We start from the raw sequence: 22,716 nt of genomic DNA, 5'->3' as shown, positions 1-22,716 counted from the left end.
TTTGAAGAAGAGGAAAGCTCCCGGAAGCGATAAAATAACGAATGTTATGTTAAAGAAATTACCTAGAAAAGGTATAGCCGCTCTAACAAATATCGCGAATGGAATTATGAGGACAGAACACTACCCAGAAAAATGGAAAACAGCAGAAGTCATAGTATTCAATAAACCATTCAAAGAGAAGAAGTTTCCACAAAACTACAGACCGATAAGTCTACTGTCGGCGTTAGGAAAAGTAGTAGAAAGAATTATCGCCACGAGGCTAAATGAGGAACACAAAAATCTGAAACTAATACCACCAGAACAGTTCGGATTCAGAAGAGAGCATTCAACAGAACAACAATTATTAAGGCTCACAGAGTACATAACAGAGGAATTCCAAAATAAACAAGCTACAGGTCTTGTTTTACTAGACGTCGCCAGAGCATTCGACAGAGTATGGCATGAAGGATTAATATATAAGATGAGATGTGCTGGATATTCGATCAAAATATGCAAGTTGATCAGGAATTATCTCAAAAATAGAAGATTTTACGTGAAAGTGGGAGGAGGATGCTCCTCAACAAAAGATATAGAGGCTGGAGTACCCCAAGGATCAGTACTTGGGCCATTTCTGTACAACATATACATCCACGATATTCCGAAAAATCCAAGAACCATGCTAACGTTATATGCTGACGACACAGGCATAGCAACTCGACACCGCAACCCAGAAGTAATAGAACGAGTTCTACAAGAGACGATTGACGAAACAAATGACTGGTGCATAAAGTGGAAAATCAAACTCAATGGACAAAAGAGCCAAGCAATATTACTACAGAAGAGAAGACTGCGACCCACAACGAAACTGGAAGTTGAAGTCGAAGAAATCGACTGGAAAAATGAAGCCAAATGTTTAGGAATAACGCTTGATAAAGGACTTACTTGGAAAAGTCATATCAAACAAGCAATCGACAAAACGAAAGCAGCGATGAATAGATTCTATCCTCTGATAGGAAGAAGAAGCCACATGTCGAACCAGACAAAATTGAAGATAATCAAAGACGTTGCTAGGCCTCAACTGACTTATGGATCAGTTGCCTAGGGTTTCGTGGCAAAGAGCCATATCAAAACAATTCAGGCCACTGAAAACAAGCTGCTACGATGTGCAATAGATGCACCTTGGTTTGTCAGGAATAGACAGATTTATAGGGACCTAAAATGGGAAACCATAATGGAATTCATGAACAGAAAAGCAGAGAAATTATTCGAAACAGCGAATAACCACCTGAAATCATTCGAATTTAGTCCAGGTATTGCTCAGAATTACCTAGCCTTTCAAAATTTAAAATTCAACGAAATTTGTTTCCTTTCGAATCAGCCCACTATGAGCTTCATGGGTTAGGGATGCAAGTGAAAGGGGCTACGCTTGCATTGTTTTTGTACGTTCCGTTGATTCGAAACAGAACATAAATGTACAGTTCGTGTGCGGAAAATCCAATTGAAACGAATTTTAATTCCTAGACTGGAACTGTGTGGTGCGGTTCAGCTGTTTAAATTGTTGGAGTGCTCACGTCGTACTCTGGGCCATCGAGTTCAATTCAATAAAATTTGCGCCTGGTGTGATACAAAGATTGTCCTTCAATGGATAAAAAATTCTCCTCATCTATTCAAAACTTTTATCTCTAACCGAATCGCGTATATACAAGACAAGAAGCCTCCCGATTCGTGGTTTTATATCGAATGCCGCCGATGTACGTTCACGGGGTGTTTTTCCTGCCGAATTGTCTAACGACAGTGTGTGGTTTCAGGGATCAGATATTTTATATGTATCTCTGAACGCATGGTTGAATGTTCAATCGGAGATTATTGATTGCTTAACACCCTCTGAAGAAAACAGAAAATTTGCATTTCATTTTGATATACAATCTGTTTCGTTCATCGATGAATTAATGAATAAATTCTGTCTCTGGAAATTCTACAAAGAATTATTTCTTTCATTTTGAGGTGCACATTTAATGGTCTACACCCAACGCAAAAAAGAACTGGACCGTTATTAGCCTCCTAGCTTTCTGAATCGCTCCAATCCAAAAGATTTTCGAAACCTTTACGAAAGCTGCACGTTTTTCTTGATTCGGATTGCGTATTGCGTATAGGTGTGAGATTAGAATATTCCTCTCTACCTCAAGATATGGAATACCCCATTTTATTGCCAAATAAGAGCCGATTTACCACATTAGTAATCGATAATTTTCATCGAAAATGTCTTCATTGTGACATTCGCACTACCCAGTTTCTGATATCTGAGGAATTTTGAGTTTTATCCCCTAAACGCGTTCTTCTGAGTAAATGTCATAAATGTTGGCGTACTAATCCAAAACCGTTCCAACCATCTATGGGAAATTTGCCTATTTCCAGAATTTCTCAAGCGAAACCTTTTAGTCACGTAGGTGTTGATTTCGGAGGTCCATTCAGTTTAACTATGACGCGAAATCGAGGTATCAAAACTTGTGAAGGATACTTCTGCTTATTTGTTTGTTTCACTACAAAAGCGCTTCATTTAGAATTAGCGAGTGATTTTTCGTCGGAAACCTCTTTAGCCGCATTTCAACGTTTTATAGCTCGTCGTGGTCGTGTTGAAACTGTGTAAAGTGATCATGGTACTAATTTCGTAGGTGCCGCCCGAGAATTATCAGTTCTTCTCAGGAGTGCAGCTGAAAAAGAGGGTATCAAGCACTCATTGATTCCCCTCGCCTCTCCCCATTTTGGTGGCTTGTGGGAAAGTGGGATCAAATCCATAATTGGACAACAAATATTAACTTACGAGGAGTTCTATACTATCCTAAAATTAGTAAAATCTGTATTGAATTCATGGCCTATCGGCACTCTCAGCAATGATATTCAAGATATCAATGCTCTAACGCCCAACTATTTTTTAATGTTAGAGCCGGTTTCAGTTTTATCACTACCTGACTTCTCAAATTCAAAAATGAATAGCCTTTCTCGGTGGCAATTGTTACAAAAGATTCATACTGAATTGTGGAAAAGATGGCACTCTGAATACTTACATACGCTTCAACAACGAAGTAAGTGGCTCGATTCTAGTTTCATGGGCGGTCCTACGGGGGGGGTAAAGGGGGTAATTACCCCCCCCAGAGCCCAACGAATACGATTTTTTGAATTGAAAAACTAAGAAAACAATATTATGATGAAATGAAAAGGAGAGATTCCTTTACAGTGCATCTCATCTTGGCTTAGACAGCCAGGTTTCTCGCTTGTTATTTAAGATAGAACTTTTTTGTGAAACTCAAGTTATCATAATCAGATTTTGCATAACTGTTTCCGTTTATGAGATACAGGGCGATGTTGGAAATTGATACTTTTCGTATCCCTCCTTTATCTCCGAAGTTTTGAGAAATAATGCTGAGCTGAAAACTACGTCTGATACAAAATTTTGGGTAGAATACAGTGTCGTCCTCAATTTTCTTTTTCGGGGTATCGTTTTGAAGATACGACACAAACTTATATATTTTTCAATGGAACACCCTGTACTTTATTACTTCGTTGAATTCAGAAATGCTGAAAAACACTAAAACATCACATAATGATGATTTTAGAGAAGAAGAATCAATTAGATGGCAAACAAAGATAATAAACTCATCACTAACACGAAAAACAAAACGAAGGTACCGTTATGGTTTGAGTTTCCCCAATATATTATTGTTTAGTTTAGTTTTTCCAATGAGTATTAGGAATTAGAAGGAATTTTAGTTGATTTATAAGAAATTTATTCATCATAGATGCTATGCTAGGAAATTTTTGATGGCATGGAAACATAATAAAAATAATAGGGAGTTGTCAGTCAAGAATAGTTTTCAGAAAAGTCACTCTTGAATAGACTAATTGAAATAATTTGCTTTTTATAAGTTACGATTGTGTTGATGGATTTTAACAAAATAATATATAAATAAAATTTGAATTCAGCGGTTCGTAACAGTACCTACCTAGTAGCAGCACATAAATAATACAAAAATTCATAATACAAATTAGATAGAGAAGAAATACAAATAAAATATTTGGTATTGATACTAATTTTCAACATTAAACATAATATTTTACCGAGTATTTTACTAATTAAACTGTTCAAATTGCTGTCAGTTTTGCCTAATACACAATTGACAAACCTTTTCAATACGTGGTATAAAGACTTTATACTTTATAGGTCTTTATACAATGCCTGAGTGCATTTAACATTATAAAAGGGCTGCTTTGTAATTTCTCTGTTTATGCACGAAGTTCTTCGGGACTGTTGTGCCTAAACACAATAACAATTCATAGCGATGACAGCTAGATCAGATTTGTTTTTTTCTCTTCAATGCCTACTTGATTAAACAATGTTTCCAAATGTATAGTAGCCATAATAACAACGAGGATGTTTGTATCATACATGAAATACTACTCTTAATAATCAAAAGTAATAATCCTTTTATTGAAACTTGGAAAATTCATGGCTCACTAACAAAAAATCATCATTACGTGATGTTTTATTGTTTTTTAGCATTTCTGAACATCCGACCTATATAATGTTATACATAATTTTGAAGGGAAAAAAATAACGAATTCAACGAAGTAATGAAATACAGGGTTTTCCATTGAAAAAAATATAGGTTTGTGTCGTATCTTCAAAACCATACCCCGAAAACAAAAATTGAGTACGCCACTGGATTTTACGCAGAATTTCACAAAAAAGTAGGAAAGAAACGTGAAAACCGCAAGGCTCTATCTTAAATAACAAGCGAGAAACCCTGGCTGTCTCACCCAAAATAGTATGCACTGTACAATTTAAAAAAAAAAATATGGTACTGCAAATGCCAACTAAAGATACCTACAGGGTGTTATTTGAAGTCTTAATTTGAAATTTCAATTGTTCTTTCAATTAATACCCCCCCCAGAAAATCAGTCTAGGACCGCCCTTGTCTAGTTTTCGGGCAGCTAAGGAAGAAAACACCTTGTAAATGGGCTTTGGCTCGTGTCATAAAGCTTCATCCTGGTCGTGACGGAATACCGATGGTGGCCACTGTTAAAACTCCTTCTGGAGAATTGAAACACCCTCTGATGAAACTTTGTCCGCTACCATGAAATGACGAAATTTATGTGTGATGCGTGCAGCATTGACGTTTCATATTTAATGTTTTTTTTTTCTCTTTTTTTTCTGGTCCCCTTAAAAATGCATTGTTGCATTTTCCCGGATTCCCGGGCCGGAATGTTCGGTATTCACGTAAGTGGTTCAAATACTCACCAACGACCCCCGTACTTGCACCTTTCCTTACGTGAAACCGACATATGCAGGAAAACGTTTGTTATTTGAGAAAAAGGCAAAAAGACAATAATCAAAAACAGTACGATTTTGGTTTTCGAGCGGTGAACCAGTCGATTGCCTCCGTCGAATGCGACGAACGAGTTCTCGTTCGATCAATTATCAAGTGCCTCAGTCACCATACATATGTTCAAGACGAATTTTACGTACTTTCATAGTTTTAGTTCAGTTAAGTGCTCATAAAGGGGATTTGGTCTCTTCGGAGCGTCCCTTCCAATACGGCCAGCAGTTGCCATCTTCAAGCGGGGCCCCTTCAGCAGTCCATCACAACCAACTCATCGTTGAAGAAAGCATCAGGAGTTAAGTAAGTCGGGTGCAACAGTGTCGGCTCGTGGTCTTGAGAGCTAAGGAGGCTAAAAGTTTTCGAGGACAGTTGGAACAAACTCTTATCAGTCAATATACAGGGTGTTTCCTAATTGAATGTCGATATTTATGGGAGTGATTTTTGGGCCCATTTCAAGAAAAAAACTTCATATGAACATATGTCCCAAACGTCTTACCTTTTGAGATACAGGGTGGTAAAGTTTTCAAAAATAAATAAGACGCGAAGAACTGAATTTAAAGACTGATGAACTGTTGCACGAAATAATGACAACCACCTTGACAACAGAAATATCAAATTCTTTGCCACAGCCCACTACGATAAATTACAATTCTTTCTTACTTACATACATAATTTTAATTTATTTCAATGCAGAAAAACGTTTTTTATTTTTATAAGCAGAAACCGTGCATCGGATTGAAAAAAATCAAGGGATCAACTTTGGTAAGAAATGACTAGGAATTTCAAAAATAATTTTTATTTCAGGAAAAATCTGTGGCGTACCATCAATGTCTGCCAAAATAGGCAGGTCAAATTTCGTACGAACGTCACTGGTGGAAATTAAAAAAAAAGTTATACATTAAAAAATGCTTCTTCCACATATATGACAAGTTTCATTTAAATATCTGAAGTGGTTTTGTAGATATTAATAATAAATGACTTATTTTTGATAATATTGCCACCCTGTATCTCAAAAGGTAAGACGTTTAGGACATATCGAGGGACATATGTTCATATGAAGTTTTTTTCTTAAAATGCGCCCAAAAATCACCCCTATATATATTGACATTCTATTAGGAAACACCCTGTATAGAAGAAGTATACTTTTCAATATAATGAAAAGTTGCCAGTTCTAAGACTAATTTTCAATGCAAGAGGATGCTATATGCTCCTTCGACTTGTTGTGCCTTTCGAAAGAATGCGGTAAATTTTTCAAATCTGAAAACCCCGTTTTAAGCCATAAAGACCAGCAAAATAATTTTTCCCGTTTGATCGATCCAGTTAACCAATCACATTTATCGTACCAAACAACACTGAAACCTCTATTCTGGCGATTTTCGGTAGACTTTAGTGTAATTAAATTTGGTGGAGGTCTTAAGGTTTTAACAACGTATACAGTTTATTCGATTTCATTTTATTTTTTGATCCGTGTCAGTACTTACCCCTAACAAAACAACCTAATATATCAAGAATATATCACAAATTTCCCGAAGTTCAAGTTCTCCAGGAAGTCGTTACATTCAAATTGAAATCATAACAAACTACGCTGGACAACGCCCCTACCGCCGGAGATCAAGCAAATATAGTCGAAGACGGCAAGAAAGAATCGATGGAGAACAGCGGAGCTGTGCCTCCTCTCATACATTTTACGGCGAATATGGTACAGAACACACCCCTTGACTTACTTTATGTGGTACAGTAAGTCAGCTGAATTCTTTTTCGGCTAGTATGTGAGTACAAAGAACGTATGCGTCAAAGATTATAAAGCCTATAAACCTAACCTAACCTAACTCTATAATCTTTGGTATGCGTGAGTTGCACTGTCAACGCAAGCAGCAGGCCCAACAGCCTCCGTCCGAATAGACAGTCCTAGGAAATATTTACATTCGATGCGGCGAACGCGGACGCGGCCGGTGTATGTTGATTGTATGATTGGTATGCTGGCTTTTTATGAGCGGAAGACCGAAAAATGAACTAATTTTTATCTGAATATCTAGTTCAGGTGTTCGGAAAATTCATATAGAAATAACTTTCTGAAAATGAGGACATGCCCTCAAGTGAATGTATTTTAGCTCTAAGCTTCATGAGGAGGCTTAGCCTCCCGTGCCTCCTCTGACGAGCCGCCCTTGGGGTGCAAGTATTTAACATTTTAACGCTTTCTGCAGGCGGTACTGAGATCTTAAACGGTTTGGAAATATGTAATAGAATTTCCATTGACTTTCACCTCGGATCTCAAGGGATCGATCCTATTCAGAGATCTACGAGTGCCAATCACTATTGATTGTGTTTTTGCTGGATTTAGAAGAAGACCACAGTTGGATGCCGTTTCAGATAAGAGAGCTACATCCTCCTTGATTATCCGTACAGAACTCTCAAAATTCTCAACGGAAATATAAATATATATCTGCGAATCATCAGCAAAGAGATGGTACTCACATCGTATTTGTATTTAGTAAATGTAACCAAGAGGGGTCTCGGTTTTGTGATGTTATCATTGACAAGCCTACCGTAATGATTAAAATCATTCACGCATGTATCAGTAGAGAGATCTGATTCAAGTTTCATTGTATTAATCACATTTTCGATGAGTGCTAGAGGCACCTCACTCTTTGTCTCGGCTACACCGTGGACAAGAATGCAATTCCTTCTTGATTCATTTTCCAATGCGTCAATGCGATCATCAAAATTGACAGAAATTAATTTTGTGCTGCAGCCATATTTTCTTTAAATGACGAGAAATCTTCCTGCAGGTGGTTGAAGGATGGAGGTATACCAATGGCATCAATCGCTCTTTGCAATCTGGAGCTGAAACTCTTGGTAGAACTGTTGAAATGTTCCTCCAGTTTTTTGAATTCCGCTGGTAGATACATAATGCAGTAACAATAGACGGAGAGGCAGAGCCAGAAAAAGTCTCTGAATTTATTAAGCCTGGTTTTTTCTCAGGTGATTACAATTATAATATACAATAAAATGCTGCGGTTAGTCAAGTGGATGTTAGAATATGTGCCTCTGGTGCACGGTCAAACATGTCGTGATCACCGACATAATAAAATCAATTTCTCAAGGCTGAAACTTTATAAACTTCTGTTTTTTGGTATGTAAATCAAAATTATGATAGTCAGTCAACGTCCAATCGGGACACAGCTGGTCAGTCAGCATTAGTGGGCGTAGATAGAAGTTGGGACTAGGAATCATCAAAGGATGATTAATGTCAGTAGAATGCATCATTTTCAACCTCGAGACGTTGAAGCAGGTAGATGTGTTGAATGATACCAGTGCGATACGTCATCTCTCGTGTTGTAAAAGAGAAAGTCGAAGTGAAAGTGTACACTAGCGATGCAGTGCGATACGTCATCTCTCGTGTTGTAAAAGAGAAAGTCGAAGTGAAAGTTGACACTAGCGAAGCTACGGAATTTTTGATTCCGTCTACGAAACTTCCGAAGTTTTTTTTTGTAAGTTCTATAAGTGTATGCGTTATAGAGCGGAAATTCGTTCAAATTCAGTGTGTTCAGTGTAGAGTCCAGATCACCTCCAAGATCGCTGGTTCCACGGATATCACTGGTGAGTCGATTTATTTTTCTCATAGTATAGAAAATATATAACTTAGCCATTTTTCTTTTGTCTTGAAAAATTTTATTTCCAATTTCTTTGAGTAGCAAAGTAATTATTAATTAGATTCTAAAATGTCTGACCATTCGGACTGCGATTCCGTAATGGAAGAAGACGCGCCAGAAATCGCTAATGTCGTGTCCGAACACGATATTTTGAGAGAGGAGAACGCAAGTTTGAAAGCGAGGGTGAATGAGTTAGATAGATGCGTATCTAGCTTAGTTGCTGAGATTAAAAATCTCAGGGAGAGGCTCGAGTTGCAGGAGGGAAATAAGGAAAGTTACTCCAAAGCACTCAAGAAGAACATTATTTTGAAAAATGTCCAAGAAGTGAACTTACCGGTTCCAAAACAGAAGATGGAGGTGGTCAAAACCCCTCAAACCAAAATTTCCCCACCCGCCAAAAGAGTGAGAAAGGATAGCTCCTCGTCAAATGAAGATGCAAACAAGAAAAGAGTCTAGGAAACCCCAGACCAAGAGAAAACCACTCCAGTGGAGAGAAAAGAAAAAATCCCCCCTGTCACCCTGAGAGGTACGTCCGAATGGACTTCAATTTCGAACGCGCTAATGCGAAACGGTATTAAATAGCAAAGAGCGACGACAGTAAAGGACGGTATAAGAATCGTCCCACAAAGCGCCGATGATCATAGAAGGATGACGGACTTCCTTCATAAAATAAATAGGGAGTTTTACACTCTTCAACGGGAGGAAGAAAAGAAAATATACGCGGTAGTGAGATACCTACCGCTGGATGCAGATATCCCGACGATCCTTGACGACCTCAAGGATCAAGGGATCGTCGATGCTGAGGTCATAAGGATGACCTCAAATAAAACAAAACAGCCGATGCCCTTATTGCTGGTTAAAACCCAGAATAAGGGTATCTTCGAGGTGAAAAGGCTCTACAACATGAACTGTGTTGTTGAACCTAAGAGAAGGACGATTGGGCCTGGACAATGTTACCGCTGTCAGCGATATGGACATGCCCAAAGTAAGTGCACTTTTCCATGGAGGTGCGTGAAATGCTCCGGTAATCACAGCTCCAAGGAGTGTACGCTTACCAGGGAGAACGAGGAGCGAAATGCCTCTTGTGTTCTCTGTGGAGAGCAAGGACATCCAGCTAGCTACAAGGGATGTAGCGAATGGAAATTGGTCACTAAAAAGACCAAGAGATCGCCAAGATCGAACCAGACCAGCTCGAGGCCAACACAAAATACACCGAGGCCATCCCAAAACTCTTCGGAAGTGAAGAAACCCCAGGAAACTGCAACCAAAGTGGTCAAAGAGACGAAGAAACCAGAGAAAAAGACGGAGAAGGCAAAAACCGTCAAAAAAGCCGAAACCAGAAAAGGAATTTCTGGAATCACTGAGGAACTGGATAAGTTCACGAAAAACCTCCTCAGCACGATGATGCAGAATCTGGAGAAAGAGATTGAGAAGAAGATGCAGCAAATTATTAAGAATATTTAATGGCTGACACGACGATAAAGAACAATCTCATAATCGTCTCTTGGAACGTCGAAGGATTGAGAGCCCGCAGATCAGAATTCGAAGAACTGATTGAAGAGAAGAGACCGGATGTCATAGCTCTCCAAGAAACGAGACTTAACCCCAACGTTCGGATAGCATTTCCCAATTACGATATTTACAGAAATGATAGACCTAACAGCACAGGTGGCGTTGCTATACTGGCTAGAAGGAATATGGATCACCATTTCGACCAAATATTCAATGGACAAGAAGTAGAAGCAATATCGATTATTGTGAATACTAATCGAGGGCAAGTGAAGATTATTTCAACTTATAAATCACCGGATAAGGACATGCTGGAAGAGGATCTAAAAATGCTACTAGAAGGAAGACACCCGAAAATCATAATTGGTGATCTTAACTGCAAATCGCAGGAATGGAACAGTAGGGTGGAAAATACAAACGGGAGAAGACTGAAGATTTATGCTGAAAAACTTAATGCAGTTGTGATAGGACCTGATATACCGACCTACATACCAAGAGTAAATGGACTACCCGATGTACTGGACATTGTCGTAATGAAAGACATCACTGAAGAAATCAGCATTGATACAATAGAACACGGAACTTCAGACCACAATCCCATAGAATTCATAGTGGGACATGGCCCAAGAAACGAAGAAGAGACACAAACCAAGGATCGCACAGACTGGGAGAAATATAAGAATTTACTGCAGGAGAAAATCAGGGAAATTCCCCAAATAAACACCCAGGATGAATTAGATGAAGCAGTTGAAAAATTGGAAAATCATATAAAAGAAGCCTATGAAGAAAGCACCAAGAGAATAAGGAAACCAATTCCGAAACATTCACACGGAGATACGCCAAGGGATATAAAGGAACTTATAAAAAAGAACAGAAGACTCAGGAAAATCTACAGAACAACAAAAAGAGAAGAAGACAAGAAGAAACTGAATAAGCATAGTCAAATATTGAAAAATGCTTTAACAGAACTGCGTAATAACAGATGGAACCAGAGATTAAGGGAACTGAATACAATAGATCAAAACGCTTACGACGAGAACGGACAGTTATACCTCCACTGCATGGAGCAAACGGAATGGTATATACGAGACTTGAAAAAGCCGAAGCACTTGCCGACTCAATTGAGAGAGAAGCCAGAATAAATTACAGAAATGATGATGACAATGAAGATCTAGAAGAAGAAGTGGAGGCAAACGAAGAACTGATGATGGAACCACCGGAAACCGAAATCATTCCAAAACCGGCTTCACCAACAGAAATCAAAGAGATCATAATGAAACTGAAAAACCGGAAAGCACCGGGAGAAGATAGGATAACGAATTATATGTTGAAGAAATTGCCTAGAAAAGGAATAGCAGCCTTGACGAATATAACAAACGGAGTGATGAGGACCGAATACTACCCAAAGAGATGGAAAACTGCAGAAATGATAGTTTTCAACAAGCCTGGAAAGGAACGGAAATTTCCTCAAAATTATAGACCAATCAGCCTACTATCAGCACTAGGAAAAGTCGTCGAGAGGGTTATCGCCAAAAGGCTGAATGAGGAAACAGAAATGTTGAAGATAATCCCACCCGAACAATTTGGATTTCGACGAGAACACTCGACTGAACTCCAATTACTACGGCTCATAGAATACGTCACCGAAGGAATGCAGACAAAACAGGCCACAGGATTAGTTCTGATGGATATCGAGAGAGCTTTTGATAGAGTATGGCACGAAGGCCTAATCTACAAGATGAAAAAAGCAGGATATTCGACCAAGCTATGCAAGATTATAAGGAACTATCTGAGGAATAGAAACTTTTATGTGAAGATAGATGGAGCAACCTCTCAAACCAGACAATTGGAAGCGGGAGTGCCTCAAGGATCGGTACTTGGACCTCTGCTTTACGTAATATACGTTTATGATATCCCGAAGAATGCTAGGAATATGCTCACCTTGTACGCAGATGACACAGGAATAGCGTTCAGACATCGACGCCCAGAGATCATACACCGGAGACTGCAGGAAGCCATAGATGAATTACTCAAATGGTGCATCAAATGGAAAATCCAAATCAATGGAAGAAAGACTCAAGCAATATTACTGCAAAAGAGAAGATTGAGGATGGAAGAAAACCTTGAAGTTGATGGACAAGAGGTTGAATGGAAAAATGAAGCAACATACCTAGGAGTGACGCTTGACAGAGGACTTACATGGAAAAACCACATCAAATGTGCTGTTGATAAAACAAAAGCCGCAATGAGTAAACTTTATCCACTCATAGGCAGAAGAAGTCATATGAATAAGAACATCAAGTTGACGATGATTAAAACTATTGCGCGACCACAACTCACATATGGATCGGCGGCATGGGGCTTCGCAGCCAAGACCCACATCAAGAGAATACAGGCCACTGAAAATAAACTCCTTAGAATGGCGATGGACGTACCCTGGTTTGTTAGGAACAAACAAATCTACAAAGACTTGGAATGGGAACCAGTTACAGAATTTATGAAGAGAAAGGCGGAAAGGATATTCGACAAAGCCAAACAACATCCAAATGAGGAACTACGAAGATTAGTTGACTACGATCCAACAGAAGAAGCTAGAAGGTCAAGAACCTACCACCGAAGACCGAGAGATCAGTTAAGGATTTAAATGTAACCAAAGAAGAGCTTAACCTATAAAAGCTATAGGCAGCAAACAACTATCAACACGACTATGATCGTGTGAGAGTCCAGAAACCATAAGAGTCAACTGGTTAATAGGCAAAATGCCCGGAACCTATGAAGAAGCAGTTAAGGGTTTTTAGTGGGTCTCGAGCTCAGAGAGTGAGAATCCCCACACTGTTCCCCCTCAGCAGAGGGTGTGTTCGTCTGTTTGCAGATTTTCCCCCTGCTACACCAAAAAAAAAAAAAAAAGAATGCATCAAAAATTGTGAAATTCTGTTTGCAATGCTATTCCTGGACTGCATGCTCTGACTGGACGTGATTTTAACCCAGCTTTTTATGAGAAAGGTAAAAAAAACCTCTGCAGATAATGAAGCAAAGCGAAGATTTTCAAAAAACATTCGCTGACCTTGGACTTGCAGTTGAAAGCAACCAAAATAATATGTTAAATAGAGTTCAAGAATTTGTTTGCCATTTATACGTCTTGAGAAAAATAAAATCAATTGACGAGGCACGATTCGTTTTATTTTCGAAGACGTATAAATGCCCGTTTTCACCAACGATCCCTAAATTTTAAGGAATACCTAAGCCCATTTAAGTGACTCTCAGCTTCAATTTCGTTTTCACCAACATTTAGGGAACTCTAGAGCTACATTCACAATCAATTCACGGGCCGAAGTGCACTTCGGCACGGAAGCTTAGCAGATGGCGTTCTCCGTTACCATTCGCAATGAAATTCGAGAGAAAATTTCTTGGAACCAAATACTCAAATGAATCAAAAATGTAACTGATCAAAACATAAGCATCAGCATCATCTATAGCCGGCACGAAATTCTTTGCCCAAGTGATAGTTTGCAACTTGCAAGAAATCTTGTCTTGAATTTCATTGTGAATGGTAACGGAGAACGCCATCTGCTAAGCTTCCGTGCCGAAGTGCACTTCGGCCCGTGAATTGATTGTGAATGTAGCTTTAAGTGCTAGATGACACCCTAAATTATAAATGCCCGAAAGTCTATCCCCTATCGAATCCCTAATAAAGTGACAGCGGATTTTGACATGTCTACGATACGCAAAAAGAATCTTTCCATTAGGAATATTTCATATAGGTAACTCCCGAGGTAACTTCTTTTTTTATCTAACCTCTTTGTCAAAATTCTGCCAAGAATTTGGTGTGTACTGATCTTTATTATGAAATGAATTTGAAACATTTTTCGAAGATATCCACTTCCACTTTCTGTTTTTAGATAGATCACATAATCCAGTGTTATGTAGGAGAGTGTATGTGTAGAGCGGAGTACTATGTATTCTATAAAAGCTCACTTGTATTTTCTCTTTTCATGATTATTCGGATTTGAAAGCCAGATACTGGCGTAATTTCTCTCAAAAATATTAATATTTTTAACGTCAAACTACAACGACAGGTCAATGTCACGAGCACAGATCCTTATGTTTATTACAGGGAAACAATAAAAATAGGACCCAGGACATTGGAATATTTCAGGAGATTATAAACGTAAATCTGTTTGCAAGACATAAAAAATCGTGCGATTCGGTGAACCATTACGTCTGTACCCTCGTAGCCAAATTTCGTAGCTACGAGCTCCTACCCATTCCCTAGATAAGTATTCCTTAACAAAGTGTACCTTTGTACGATGAAAACGAATTTATATTATGGGTAGAGTTAGGCACTCCCTAAAGCTAAGGAATACTTAGGTAGCAGCTTGTTTAGGGATCGTTGGTGAAAACAGGCATTAGTACCACAAACGATCGTTTTAAAATTAAAATAATCAATGTAGATGGGTCGAGTATGCCACCATGCTAATCAGAATTGATGCAGCAGTTCTTAAGAGCGGCGAGATTCATTACAAATATTTGGCGTTATGCTCACCGTCAAATTCCAACGGAGCTATCTCCTACTGACTACGCCTGGAAATTGGCGGATGAGAAATATGAGTGTGATTGGTTCGAAGGCGATCAATTACCAGAACTTGTACAGGATGTTATTATCATTCCGAGTCATTCGCTTGACAAAAGAAGACGTGCTACAGTGTTCCTAGTGCTATAAAAGAGAAAGCGGACGAGAAAGTCGAAGTGTCACAGTGCCGTAAAAGAGAAAGCGGAGGCGAAAGTGCCCACTAACCAAGCTACGGAATATTTGATTCCGTCTGTGACGTTTGTGTAGGTTCTATATTTGTTATCGGAATTTTAATTTGTTAAAATTTTCAAAGTTGGTGTTCATCCTAAGTGTCCAGAGAATTTTTTTTTTCTCGTTGGTACTGCAGAAAGGTGAGCTTATTTTTCGTATCTCTTTTCTGATTTTTATCATAGCGTATAAAACATTCGGCTTTATACCATAGTTTTATATTAGACTATTTCAGTGAAGATTTCTGAATATTTTATTATTTTCAAATTGTTTGATATTTTGAGATTTTTGAGTATAAAACCATGTCGGAAACTTCAGATAATGAGGGTTCCTACATGGAAGCGACCGATGCTGAAAAGTTCAGCGAAGGCGAACACGAGGAGCTTGTAAAACTCAGAGAAGAAAATGGGCAGTTGAAAGCTCAAATAGTCAAACTGACTGAAACTGTTTCACAGTTGGTCGGTGAGATGCGCCTCTTGAGGGAGGAAATGACCCGCAATAATATGCCGAAATCTCCCACTTACGCCGCAATCACCAAGCCGGTAGCGGGTTCCAAGAATAATTCCCTTATAGGAATTGTTTCACAACCCGAAACAAGGAAAAATGATTCAACGCAAGTCGCGAAGGCCCCAAACGCGCCCCCAACTAAACGCGCGCGAAAAGAAAGCTCCTCTTCTGATGAGGAGACTGTCAAGAAGGCAACGGAAGTGCCTAAAAGAGATAAAATTCCACCCATCACGATGATGGGCACCTCAGATTGGGTAGAGATATCTAAAGCTCTCTACACAACAAGGATAAATTACAACCGTGCAACTACAGTTAAAGACGGTATAAAAATCATCGCGTCAACCGTAGATGATTTTAGAAAACTCACTACATTCTTCGAGCAGCATGGTAAAGAATTTTTTACCTACCAAATGGAGGAGGAGAAGAAGATATATGCCGTTATTAGGCATTTACCAATCGACGCTGATCTTGCGTTGATTAAGGACGACCTGATATTCCAGGGAATAACAGACGCTGAGGTGTCCAGAATGACATCGAACAAGACAAAGAAACCAATACCTCTCTACCTGGTTAAAACCCAGAAAAAGGAAATCTTCGAAGTGAAGCGACTCTACAACCTCTGTATTGTGGTTGAACATAAAAAGAGGCCTGAAAGTCCAAGCCAGTGCTTTAGGTGCCAAAGGTACGGACATGCACAAAACAAATGCTCCTTCCCGTGGAGATGCGTGAAGTGCTCAGGAAGTCACAGCAGCAATGACTGCACACTCACCAGAAAAGGTGAAGAGAGAAATGCCACATGCGTCTTATGTGGAGAAGAGGGCCATCCAGCTAGCTACAAAGGATGTAGCGAGTTCAAGTTGGTGACCAGAAAGAAAAATTCCCGAAAATCAGTTGAACAGAAAAAGAAGGTAACAAAAACAACAACTTCTGAACAAAAAATTCAGGAAGTAGCGAAGACCCAACCTACAGAGCAGGAAAAGAAGAGGGAGACTCCAAAACCCGTCCAGAAAAAAGAAGGACAGAAAAAGCTTACAATGAAACAAGCTGTGAACAGTCAACAGGAGAAGAAAAAGATATCTGAATCAGCCGATGATTTAGATATCTTCACGGAAAAAATTTTCAACAAGATAATGTTGAAAATTGAGAGGGAAATGGAGAAAAAACTCCAAGCCTTATTCAGTAAACTGAATTTATCTCGGAATTAATGGACCTTACGGATATTAGGAAGAAATCCCTCAAGATAATCTCGTGGAACATAAACGGGATCAACACTCGGAAAGCCGAGATAGAACAAATAATATCAGAAAGACAACCTGATATTATAGCCCTACAGGAAACAAGAATAAACCGGAACAGAAGACTGAATTTCATGAATTATGAAACATATAGATGTGACAGAATTACAAACACCGGAGGAGGAGTAGCAATATTGGTGAGAACAGATCTGAAACACTACTTCAAAAGTAGATCCGACGAAACACAAGGAAAAACAGAAAAAGTGACGATTGTTGCCGAATTAAATCGGCAAAAAGTCGAAATAACTTCGGCGTATAAGCCACCACAAAACAATCTATTGGAAGAAGAGATAAACAACATGTTGGAAGGATCAAACCCGAAAATCTCCATCGGAGATTTCAACTGTAAATCCCCATTATGGAATAGCATAACAGAGAATAGAAATGGCAAAAAACTCAAGGATTTCGCCGAAAAACAAAATGCCATAGTTATTGGACCTGAGCTACCGACATATCTTGCTTTTGGAAGAGGAATACCAGATGTAATAGATATCGCGATATTGAAAAATATAACTCAAGAATTCTCGATTGAAACTTTGGAAGATGGAACCTCAAACCACAATCCCGTGGAATTGACAATTGGAGAAGAACCAAGAGAAAAACTGCTGGAAATAAGAGAATATACCAATTGGACTAAATACAGCTATTTAATACAATCGGAAATAACAGAAATTCCAACAATAAACACTCCAGAAGATCCGGAATGTGCGGTTGATAAACTGGAAGAGATTATATTGAAAGCTTACGAAAAAAGCACGAGAAGAGTGAAGAGACCAGCTCCAAGTCATCCGCATGGCGATACGCCTAAAGAAGTAAAAGATTTTATACAAGAACATCGAAGACTCAGAAGAATATATAGGCTGAACAAAAATGATCTGAATAGAAGGAACCTCAACCGACATAGCCAAGTTCTGAAAAATGCCCTGAAAGATCTAAGAACAAGCAGATGGAACAAAAGGGTTCAAGAACTGAATACAATCGATCATTCTGCATGGAGAATGCAAAAAAGCCTACGAGGAGAAAAGACTAAAATTCCACCCCTACACGGAGAAAGGGGAATGGCTTATACCAATACAGATAAGGCAGATGCATTGCCGGACTCGATCGAACGAGAATCGAGAATAAATTGCAGGATAGACGACGATAATGAAGATTTGGAAGAACTGGTTGAAGAAAATGATGAAGAAATGGATGAATTACCAGCGACTGCTGAAATAGACAAGCCAACATCGCCAAATGAAATCAGGGAAATAATTAGAAGTTTGAAGAAGAGGAAAGCTCCCGGAAGCGATAAAATAACGAATGTTATGTTAAAGAAATTACCTAGAAAAGGTATAGCCGCTCTAACAAATATCGCGAATGGAATTATGAGGACAGAACACTACCCAGAAAAATGGAAAACAGCAGAAGTCATAGTATTCAATAAACCATTCAAAGAGAAGAAGTTTCCACAAAACTACAGACCGATAAGTCTACTGTCGGCTTTAGGAAAAGTAGTAGAAAGAATTATCGCCACGAGGCTAAATGAGGAAACCGAAAATCTGGAACTAATTCCACCAGAACAGTTCGGATTCAGACGAGAGCATTCAACAGAACAACAATTATTAAGGCTCACAGAGTACATAACAGAGGGATTCCAAAATAAACAAGCTACAGGTCTTGTTTTACTAGACGTCGCCAGAGCATTCGACAGAGTATGGCATGAAGGATTAATATACAAGATGAGATGTGCTGGATATTCGATCAAAATATGCAAGTTGATCAGGAATTATCTCAAAAATAGAAGATTTTACGTGAAAGTGGGAGGAGAATGCTCCTCAACTAAAGATATAGAGGCTGGAGTACCCCAAGGATCAGTACTTGGGCCACTTCTGTACAACATATACATCCACGATATTCCGAAAAATCCAAGAACCATGCTAACGTTATATGCTGACGACACAGGCATAGCAACTCGACACCGAAACCCTGAAATAATAGAACGAGTTCTACAAGAGTCGATTGACGAAACAAATGACTGGTGCATAAAGTGGAAAATCAAGCTCAATGGACAAAAGAGCCAAGCAATATTACTACAGAAGAGAAGACTGCGACCCACAACAAAACTGGATGTTGACGGCGAAAAAATCGACTGGAAAAATGAAGCCAAATATTTAGGAATAACGCTTGACAAAGGACTTACCTGGAAAAGTCATATCAAACAAGCAATCGACAAAACGAAAGCAGTGATGAATAGACTCTATCCTCTGATAGGAAGAAGAAGCCACATGAACAGAAAAGCAGAGAAATTATTCGAAACAGCGAAAAACCATCCGAATCAAGAACTCAGGAGACTAGTGGACTACGACCCAGAGGAAGACAAAAGGAGAATGCGAATTTACCGAAGGAGACCAAGAGATCAATTAAAAAGAGATTAAAATAACAACAGAAACTTATTGAAAAATTCAATAAAGTGTTAATCCAATAGAGGATAAACACATAAATCCCAGCACGATAGTGTGCGAGAAGAAAACCGACCAAGAGATGAACGGTTTATAGGCAAATGCCCGGAACCAAAATTCAAGAAGCAGTAGGGTTTTTAGTGGGTCTCGAGCTCAGGAGAGTGAGAAACCCCACACTGTTCCCCCTCAGGAGATGAGGGTGGTTCGTCTGTCTTGCAGATTTTCCCCCTGCTACACCAAAAAAAAATTATTCAACCTTTACAAGAAAATACAGGTATAGAAATATCTTTATCTGAATTGAACGATCACAAATTTATTTATTTTTTAGATTCTGCAACACCTGAGCTTGACGTGTCAGATCACGATAGTGAAAATAATAATATGAAAGATTCAGATGATGAATTATGTGATGATTATTTATAGCTTGTTATCCCTAATGAATTAAATGAATATTAGTTAAAAATGTTTGAAAATCAAGGAGTTCTTACCTGTGCGTATACCTGCAATAGTTGAGTACACTTTTGATTTCGAACGAATTTTATTTCTGATATTTTAAGGCACGATTGCGACACGGAAGTGCCTTATTACTTTGAATGATTATGATGTAATATCTATAGAGAGCGAAAAAAATTAAATTTTTTATCCACCGACTGACGGGCGTTGTTCTACGGAATGGCTGACTGACCATTTTATTTTATAATAATATACTCAGTAGTAGTTACAAAAAAAATTTCACGCTTAATAAACGAATTGCACCCTTACAAACGACGCTACGCCTCGCGCTACGCACATTAAAGTTGACTGACCACCTGTGTCCCGATGGGACGTTGACTGACCATCATAATTTTGATTTACATACCAAAAAACAAAAGTTAATGAAGTTTCAGCCTTAAGGAATTGATTTTATTATGTCGGTGATCACGACATGTTTGACCGCGCACCAGAGGCACATGTTCTAACATCCACTTGACTGACCGCAGCATTTTATTGTATATTATGATTGTAATCACCTGAGAAAAAACCAGGCGTAATAAATTCAGAGACTTTTTTTGGCTCTGCCTCTTGGACTATTAGGTTGAGTATTTGAATTTGTGTTGATTTGAAGGTTGACATTTTATTTCGTTATGTTTCGGCTTCGGGTTTTTTCTGAGCGTGGGTTGCATATTGTTTTTTCCTTTTATTCTTATGCTTATATTTCTATAATGTGATTGGTCGAACTGTAACATGTGATATGTAATACTTTACCCTATAATTGTGATTTTCCTGTTTCGTGAAATAAAGATTCATTATTATTATTATTGCAGCAAATATGCATCTATTAACCAATTCAATCTCATAAGCTCCAATTATTTGCAATGAGACAGTACAAATCATTTGATCCACAGTGAGCTTTATTGAACCAAGGTTTCTTTTTCTAGGCAATTGGATGTGAAGATGGCACGTTGGCATATTATCAACTCATTTTCAATACTGTGCATGGATTATTCAAAGAAAGATATGCATTCAGAGAAAATATGACTGATATAATTATACAGCATCTTATCACCGAACAGAAAGTCAGGATAAAATGTAGAGACCTAATAAAAAAAATTGCAATTTACAAGCATAGATTAGCTGTGAGTATTTTTAGCACTTACTAAGTAGTATTTTTCGTTCATCTTGAACACAAATTCCTCCTTCAGTATTGGGTATATGTATTCAGTGAAAAATCTTTTACAATATGAAATACAACTGCTGCTGAAGAAAATTTTTTTGACGTTTTCGTTATGAAGCTGAGAAAACTTTCCTCTTCATAGATTCTAGACCAGGGTACCTTTCGTTGAAGTTCCTGCATGTACAAATAATAGCGGCGTTACACTCAGAGGGCACCTCAAAGAATATTTACAATTTCTATGCCCTCGTTGCTCACCATTCAGTTTATTTTGCTTATCTATGTACACGGTGGGCAAAATTCGTTGTCTACTGAAGGGATCTCGAGAACTATAGTAGCTAGAAGAAAAGGGATGACACATTTCTGAGCTCTTTTGGAGAAACAAAGAATGGTGAAAACCGCCTTTTACGGTGCTTCATTTTTGAGTTTAACAATTTCGTTGAGTTCTCATAACTTTTTTGTCTTTGAAGTTACAAATCTGAAACTTGAAACTTCTACAGGCACTTTTTTACGTAGCTTACACTGACGAGCTCGAAATATTTTTTCATTCGAATCATTCATTTTTTTAAATGCAAACTTTTATTGAATTTGTTATTTTTGAATTATAAAAATATCTTTCGTCAGTAGATTCTACGTATGAAATTGCCTTAGTAGGTTCAAGTTTCAAATCTGTAACTTCAAAGACAAAAACGTTATGAGAACATTAAAACAATTTATCAGGTATTTGGACTATGCTTATTTATATTCCTAAATTGTTGTCATAAAACCGACGTTTCGGTCACATATCGGACCTTTATCAAGGTTTAATGATCATACAGGATATTCCTTTGCCTCCGATAAGCGATAAGATTTGTTGACGTTCGTTCTTAGATTCCTTGAGAAAAATTGCAATTGTGAGAGAGAACATTTAATTTTATGCCTATTTATGTTCAAATACTACCTTTTGACCTTGTTCCTGTATGATCATTAAACCTTGATGAAGGTCCGATGTGTGATCGAAACGTCGGTTTTATGACAACAAATTAGGAATATAAATAAACACCTCAACGAATCATTCCAATATTGGTTTTGAAAGCTCTCGTTTTGCTTCATTTTGCTCATCAGACCGTTCTAATTTGCTCCTGATTTTTTTTTAATTAATTTTCAATGTATAATAACCGTACATCTATGGGAGATGATTCCCCAACATTAGGGTCCTGTAGCGTTCCTCGAACATCTGAAGAACGATTGAATCATCACTTGGAAGACCGGGCCTGTTCTAAAAGAATCTCCCGGTTAGAGAGTGGAATTATTAGAGTTATTTCGTTGAAAATTGAAGGTATCTCCAAAGACAAAAGCGATTATTATTATTATTATTATTGATAATTTAGGAGTTTTCGGAGAGAATTATGTCCATCCTGTACATTCCTGAATAAAAACACCTTTGGATATTATACTGGATGAAAACTTATATTCTTTGACAGCAATCTCAACCACAGATAAGTTTCACAGAAAAATTGTATGAA

At 38.2% G+C, this 22,716-nt stretch overlaps 1 protein-coding gene across 1 annotated transcript in view; it reads left to right on the top strand.

The window, feature by feature from the left end:
- The first annotated feature begins 8,124 nt into the window (after positions 1-8,124).
- The window catches only part of LOC123323050 (intraflagellar transport protein 122 homolog), a 216,085-nt gene continuing 201,493 nt past the window's right edge, over positions 8,125-22,716 (top strand). The window contains exons 1-2 of the mRNA XM_044911251.1: positions 8,125-8,163; positions 20,979-21,176. Coding sequence (XP_044767186.1) covers positions 8,158-8,163; positions 20,979-21,176 — 204 coding nt within the window. The 5' untranslated portion in view covers positions 8,125-8,157. The remainder of the gene's footprint in view (positions 8,164-20,978; positions 21,177-22,716) is intronic.

This window comes from Coccinella septempunctata, chromosome 1, assembly GCF_907165205.1.
Source record: "Coccinella septempunctata chromosome 1, icCocSept1.1, whole genome shotgun sequence".
Classification (NCBI taxonomy): Eukaryota; Metazoa; Arthropoda; class Insecta; order Coleoptera; family Coccinellidae; genus Coccinella; species Coccinella septempunctata.
This window is presented reverse-complemented; position numbering and strand designations above follow the sequence as displayed.